At 41.4% G+C, this 8,083-nt stretch overlaps 1 protein-coding gene across 1 annotated transcript in view; it reads left to right on the forward strand.

The window, feature by feature from the left end:
- The window catches only part of LOC110037040 (probable aldehyde dehydrogenase), a gene marked incomplete at its 5' end in the record, with an annotated part of 41,520 nt that overhangs the window by 12,795 nt on the left and 20,642 nt on the right, over window positions 1-8,083 (forward strand). Inside the window, 2 exon segments of the mRNA XM_020741601.1 lie at window positions 4,407-4,538; window positions 4,861-4,950. Coding sequence (XP_020597260.1) covers window positions 4,407-4,538; window positions 4,861-4,950 — 222 coding nt within the window.

Consider the following 8,083-nt stretch of genomic DNA (forward strand, 5'->3'; position numbering starts at 1 on the left):
TACCTCAAAAATGTATGAAAGTAAAGTGAACTAGCATGTCGTATCATCCAACAGAGCCAAGTTCAAAGACTCGACAGAGAGGAAAACCGAAAAGAAACAGAGCATCGAAGAAGAGGGGGGAAGAATGGTACCTCCTTAACGCCAATATAAAAGCACCGCAACACAAGAATTCGCTTCAAAGAAACGCTCTCACAGAAATTCTCTTCCCAAACTCCTCACAGCCAAAATTTCTACTCTCCTTTTAGAAAACTTTTCCAACAACCCTTAAAATTTCAAAAGGAACTATGTTCATAGACAGAGAGTAGAGGAGAAGAGAAAAGAGACCACCCCCAACAGTCCACGACACTCGAATCAGGCCAAAGAAGAAAAGGACACGCTCTCTGCTCACAGAAGGCGAAACCACCAAAGTCTTTCGGACCGAGCGGCGAGAGTAGTGGCAGCGAGGGAAGCATCGGGAAGAAAAGAAAAAAATGTCGTTCAAGTGTACCAGGGAACAAGCCTCCCAGAGTCAAGCTACCAAGAAAAGGAAAACCACAGCTCAGAGGGACGGAAACGACTTCGGGGAGGGCCGCGAGCAGTATCATGTCAGGCAAGGACGAACGAGGTCAACCCTCTCTCGCGCGGAGGAAGAAGAGTTCGGTCGGCTCGAGAACGAGAAAGGGAAAGGGCTAGACACGCGAACGGGAGAAGGAAGGGGGGCGGAGCTCAGACGCGGAGAATAGGGAGTTAGGGCTAAAGAGGAAAGGGGTAAAAATAGTTTAATATAAATTAATATATATATATATATATATATAATTCGACTTACTCGTGCGCCTGGCCCTTTAGGCAAAATGAGTGCCTCCTCTAGGCAAAATTGACGTCCTGGACGCGCCGGCACGGTCTATTTTGTCATCCGGGGTCGCTCGGACGACGTCGTCGACAATCGGGTCAAAAACACGTCAAAATTCAAATTTCACAAAATTTCGACCCGCGATCCATCGTTTCAAAAAGTTTATTCGAGTCTTCGACGGGTAAATGCTAGAAGTCGATACCACACACTTGGAACCACAAAAGAGTACAGAAGCGGGTTGAATTTCTAGAACAAAGCGGGTCCCATTTCTAAGGTTCTAAGATAGTCGAAGGGAGATCTCTGAGGCTAGATCCTAAACCCTAAGAGGAAGACTAGACCTCACTAAAAATGAGGTCAACAAGGTCATATGCATGAAATCATAAGCACAATAAAAAACATGTTTATTCATTTCATAGAGGTTATATCATAGTAATATCACTTGTTTAATTTATATGGTTCAACTATTTTCATGTTCTGTTACAATGGGTCGTCACCTTGCCCCAAATGCCATATAAATCATCGATAAAGGTCGGGCTTCCCCCAACATAACAGTTAGCGACAGCCCCCCCTAATACCCACGCTTTCTTAATGTTCTATTGTCTAATCCCAACTGTTCCCAGAGCTTCGTCCACATATAAATATTAGGAGTCACGAATACACCCCTGAATGTAATAGTTTACCCATACATTACTCATGACATTCCTTATAGCATAATACCTTTAGCATACATTCATGGATATTTCATATACATATATGAATAAAAAAGGAATGTCTGCACTGTATCATAGTATAGCATAACAGGTATGAATCATAAATGAATATCTGTAATATATCATAGTATAACATGACATCATATGTATGGTAAAGACATCCACTTGCATTCATACATTTTAAGCAGACATTTACCCTAAATCTACAAGGGTCTATTGACAACGCAATTCATGGTTGTTGACAAGGATTTTTCGATTAGATTGGGTCAACTACATCCGCTGACTAAACTAATTAGGAACCTCAATGACCCGGGACGACGCAATCATAAAATCTTACTCGGGTTCATCATCATTTCCCCCATCATTTATTTTAAGATCAATGTAATGAATTTAACAATCTAAAACTCTTAAGTATGCCGCTACTATATGCTGAATATTCAGTGCTAAATGACCGGCCTTAATCGAAAGTGCTCTCTTATTATCAGAAAGGATAATTAACCCCTGAGGCTTGCATCTATTGGAAACCTCGAACCCTAGATCAAAATGTCCTCACAGAGTGAGGCAAAATCTTTTGATGGTCTTATTTACAATTCAATCTTTCTTCTAAAAATTTGTCCCGAAATAACAAACATGAAAGCTTTCAACAGACAACATGAGAGTCTGGGGTGCAATTTTTTGAATCCCACAGTGAAAGTTGCAGTTTAGGTGTTAGATATGTAAATACAAAGGAATTGAGTGGTATGTATGCAAATCTTCCATTTATTTACTAGTTATTGCTCAAGGTCCAACATGATGCAGTGGTTTGGTGCCTCTAGTGTATTATGGAGCTTATAGGATTGAGTCGTGGAAATTTCTTTTCTGCAAATATAGGGGTAAGGTTGTTTACATATAGCACCTACCCATACTCTACATTCGCAAGAGCTCAATGCACTAGGCACCCAACCTTCAGAGATACATCTTGTGCTTCTTGTAGTCTCTAGTTTATAAGAAAGTAACTAATCTATTCTCTTTTTTCTATAGAGAGAGTGTCAAAATAATCCTTTGACTTCATATTTTAAGCTCAAAGTCTATACAAATATTAATCTACTCTCCAAATTCTTTTAATATGAGCTCCTCAATTTAAAGAGTTTGGGCGTTAATTTTACACTTTTATAAATTCTGGGACTAAAATGACCCGATATAAATAGCCAGGGCACTATTTTACCCTTTACTCATTAGAGAGATCATGATTGTTCTTACTCATTAAGCGCATAAAAAGTTCAATTTCTCCACAGCTTTGCAACCTGATCTAGCATATTTCATGACCATATTTGATGTGGGACGCCGCCTGCACCGACTTGGGAGTGAAGCAGGATCGGGACCCGCACGTGTGAAGTGAGATCACGTCCCACACAATAATTCTGGTGTAAGCAGTGGCTAGCTGCTTTGCCTGGACCGAACCGGTCCAGATTCTTTCCCTTCTGAGTAGTCGGTCGGTCCTCGTGGGCCACTCCTAGTTATACTTTTATTCTATATTTGTTTTCGTATGAGTCTAGGGTTAGTTTTTTGCGTGTTTTTTATCGGGACATCCGCTGCTGTCTCTTTTTCCTTTCGAGGGATATATCTTAGGATTCTAGGTGGTGCTTTAGCTATATCTTCATCTCTAGGTGGTGCTTTAGCTATATCCTTTAGCTATATCTTCATCTCTAGTAGGTGGTGTTTATCCTTTTCCAATTCCTCCACATCCCTCCCGCTTCACTGCCCTACACTCCTCACTGCAGGCTGCATCAATGACAACATTTTGCTGTTTTTTCTGCAGTTTACTCGTTGTCCAGCCATTCTCCTTGCTTCCCCCACTCAGGACAGGCCTCCTTTGGCTGTCCGACAGTTCAATTTCCTCATCACCGTTCCAGCCCTCTAGCCTCGGTGCCATTACTGTTCCAGCCCTTCCCAGTTGCTGCCACTGCTGTTCCAGCCCTCCATACCCACTGTCATCGCTTATCCAGCCTACATCTTTGTTGCCGCTGTTGTTCCAGCCCCCTCCCTTTGCTGCCATCATCTCAAACAGCCGTGGCATCTCAATATCTGTGTGTACCTGCTGTCCGGACCCCAAAACCATTCCCTTGCTTTGTTTTTTCTTTCCAACCACCTCATCCACCATCACAATACCTTCCAAACCCTCGTTAATCCTCACCACCATCCTGAGATTCTAGCTGTGTGCTATGTTGTTGTTATTTCCTATTTCAACGTATCAAGCGTCTTGTTTGTTGTTGTTTTTCCTTTCAAGTGTGTTGGTTGCAACTGTCTATTTGCTTTCAATGATAAGATTTTTCCCATTGTGGTTTGGGTTTACTCAGGTTTCAATATTTCTATATCTTTCTTTTTCATACTTTGGGTTTAACAAATAGCAGTATGAATTTTTTCATCAACTTCCTAATATGTATCATCTTATGAAATCATGGAGCCACTACCGGTTCTTTTTTTGCCTTTTTTTTTTAACATTTTCAATTAACCTAAACTTTGAAGAACGCGAGCTTCTAGAAAGTAGATGGAAACGTGAAGTCTAGCATCTAATTTTTTAAGTTTGTTAGCAAATGTTCTCTTTAAATGTTAAAGCGTAAGTTTTCTATATTGGATAGAACATTTTCTTGTCTATATTAATTATGGATTTGCCCTCTGCATTTTGAGAAATTATTCCATACGGACACCGCATGCAGAGATGCATGCGGTGTCCGATCTATCAAATTTAAAAAAAAATAAAATAAAAGTGGGGCACATTGAAATACATCTTTGTGGTGATCGACGGTGGAGATCGGACACCGCATGCATCTCTACATACGGTGTCCATATGAAATAATTTTTCCTGCATTTTTCTTCTCTTTTGTTAGGCTAAACCACGTATGACTCTATTTACTGGGAGCTCACGGGTTGCAGAGAAGTTAGCTGGTGATCTGAGAGGGCGCGTAAAATTGGAAGATGCAGGGTTTGATTGGAAAATTCTTGGTCCAGACGTGCAAGAGGTCTTCTCAAGCAATCAATTCTGTTTCTGGAGTTAACTTTTTTCTTTTGGGAAATTTACATACGTAGCACACTGTTCTTATGTACTTACATATCTCACAACTCAACTTTCATATTTACATACATAGCACTTTGGTGAAAATGGCATATTCCACTTTTAATAGTAAGTATTTGAGTGCTATTTGTGTAAATATAAAAGTTTATCCGTGAGATATGCAAATACACAAGAATTGTGTGCTATGTAAGTAAATGCCACTTTTCTTTTTGTCCTTTTTTTAGAAACTATTTGCTCTTGTCCTAATTATTGTCTCACCCTTCTTATAGGTTGATTATGTTGCGTGGGTATGCGATCAGGATGCCTATGCTTGTAGCGGCCAAAAATGCTCAGCCCAGTCAATATTATTTATGCATGAGGTACTTATGTTTTTGTACTTCCTATCATAATAGAAATCAACCTATAACTTGCCTTCACATGATTCCTAACATATTTCTATTAGCTAGAAATTTGAATATTTGTGAGAAGGCCAGTTCATCATAAAGCTGATCAAATTTATTATCTGAAAGGAAGATTTCATACATACCACTTGATACCAGAGTTAACCTAAATCATAATAGGAAAAATAAATATTATTGCTGAAAGCAAATAGGTCAAACACACTTGAAAGAAAAATTACAACAAACACAACACAAACTCACACAAGGGTTTGATCCATGGGTGGTGGGGATTGGCTAGGTGGTTGGAGGGCAGAGATAGGTGGCTGAAATGGGTTGTGGGTGGTTGGGACAGCAAAAAGAGGGTCTGGAATTGCCTTGGCAGCGAAGCGAAGGGCTGGGATAGGGAGGTACAACGTAGCGGAAGCACTGTGGAATGGAGGACAGCAAGGGGTGTCCAGGACAGTGGTAGCGAGCAAAAAGGGCTGGAATTGGAAAAATGCAATGAAAGCAGCAAACGAGTGCTGTTTAAAGGCGGCTGCAGCGGTGGAGGGGTGGCCGGGAGAGTCGTGGGGAAGATGCGGAAGTGGATAGGAAAGATATTCACCACATCAGGTGATTGATACAGTCAGAGAACCTCCCAATCCCTCAGAAACATCCCTCGGTAGGAGAAAGATGGACGCTAACAACTGTTTTAAATAAAACACACAATAAATTGACTTCCAAACTCTAATACAACACACATAAAAAATGACTAAAAATGAATGAATGATACTAGGAAATAAAGCTAAGAAAAAAAAGAAATTAGGATTGATTAGCTCGTTTCTCTGTCTCACGCGGCTTGCATCCACATCCAACACAGGGCGATATACATAAGTCTTCCTGGATTTGGGGAGCTTCGACCTCATTCGTCGAAGTTTCTATCAGTCTATTGCTGGTGATGAAGCTTTGCAGCCTCTTGTTGCTGAAATCTCTTCAATTGCTGCCCTAGATGCTTCCGGATCCCACCGACGATTGCACTGTCTCCCAAAACACTCGAGGAGCTGTCGCCATTTGTGAGCAACAATCCGTGTAGGTCCAATCTTGTGGGAGCTCATAACTGGACTGAACTAAGTTTGTGTGTCACATATATACTTCTCCAAAAGCAACCTAAGGTTGGTTCAACTCTATTCGAGTTAAGAACAATCTGAATCTCCTTGAATGGTGGCAGCCAAGGTGGTAAGCTAGCGAACAAGATGTCCTGAAACTCTCTTTGTACTGGTTGTCATCTGTTTGCTACCGTCTCTTCTTTCTCCCAGTCTTCTGTCATCATTAGGACCGATCCTCCCGATGCTTCTCTACTGGCTAGGGCACCTATAATCTCAGACTCCATAGAAGGTAGAAAAACTATGCACTTGACATCTTTGGTGAATGAGTAGGTGTTTCTGTACCCCTCATGTTGAGTCTTACGATCATATTGCCATGCTTTCCTCAGCAAAAGGTGCCAAACATCCACGGGCACCACATCACACCAAACCTGATCCTGCAGCTCTCTCTCAATCAAAAACTCCACGAGACACCTCCTGTCAATGATGATCTTGCTACTCTTCTTCAATAATTTCTGGAAATATGATTGGGGATGTCTTTGAGTGGTGATACTCAACTGGTCTACTATCAGTGCTGACCCTGAACTCTTGCTGCTACCTCCATCAATGATGATGTTGCATTCATTTTCTTTCACGGTGCAACGAGTGTAGAATATATTATGACGAAGTCAATGTTGCTCCCTCCGTGTCTCAATTTGAAAGACTCGTCGAACCACAAACACCTCGCTCTCATCTGATGGAAGCTGATACTCCTTGCCCTTTTCTACTGTTGCTTCCTCGTTGTTAACTTCCCCCACAGCCTCCTGCTCGGTGAAAGTCACAGTTGAGCTCATCGACCAATTGGATGTGATGTCTAAAAGCATGACACCTAAAACATTTCCTGGGTGGGATTATAGTGGGCGTGCTATTCTTCTCAAACATCTTTTCACTCGGAGTGGCCTGTCGTGCTTCTGACCAGTCTGCTCCACTCCCAAGGCGTGGTACTCCTAAAGACTCGGATTGTGGGTGACTGTCTGACTGGCGGTGATTATTACTTTGCTTCTATTGTCTTTCCACATTTAGTGCTAAAGTTTGCGCGTCCCTTTGTGTCAAATAGGGTTGTAGCTGAACCACACTATTGATGGTAGACTTCAATCCTCCCAAATACCTGGCTATGATGTGCTTTTCTGTCTCCTTCAACTCACATTTCAACCTAAGTTACATAAATTTTGCCTTGTAGTCTACTAATAGCTCCTGCCGCTGCATCTCCCATTTCATCATCTCCCGTTACAGAGATGATGTGCCTATTAGAGGATACAAAAATCTGAGAGTGAAGGTGGACTTACCAGACTTTGAAGGAAGAATGGATCCAGATGATTTCCTTAAGTGGATGCATATTGTTGAGCGGATCTTTGAATACAACGAGGTGGCTGATGACTAAAGAGTGAAACTTGAAGAAGAATGCCTCCTTTAACAAACACCTTATCTCTGAAGCCTCCAGCAGATACCTCATCTCTGTATTTTCTAATAGACACTTCAACTCTAGGCCTTCACTAATATTGTACCCCAAAGCATTGTGGTATGTCTTCTTCACTGGAAGATTTAGGTGTTCCTTTTGCTCTCCTTCATGTATTTAACTATTTTGGTTGATGGTGATCCCGTCCTGGGTTCTTTTCTCAATGAAATCGAGCCAATAAAGCACTTGACAGAGTAGCCGTTGTCTTTCACTCATGATAAAATCTTGATAAGATTTAGTCAATTGTCCCCTTAGGGGCGTGGTTAGGGTTTCGGGTGTAGGTAGGTGGAAGGTGGTGTTTAGGGTGGAGGGAAAGGAAAGATTTTTTGGAGAGTGTCAAAAACCCTAAAATATGACTAGGGTTAGAGTAGCTCTGATACCAAATGATTCTGGAGTCAATCCAAACCGCAATAGGAAAAATAAGTATTATTACTGAAAGAAAATAGCGGTTACAATCAAAACACACTTGAAGGGGAAATTATAACAAACATGACCCAAACTCACACTAAAGCTCAATTTAGGGTTGAGCGGGGGG

Source organism: Phalaenopsis equestris, unplaced genomic scaffold (assembly GCF_001263595.1).
Source record: "Phalaenopsis equestris unplaced genomic scaffold, ASM126359v1 Scaffold214330, whole genome shotgun sequence".
NCBI lineage: Eukaryota > Viridiplantae > Streptophyta > Magnoliopsida > Asparagales > Orchidaceae > Phalaenopsis > Phalaenopsis equestris.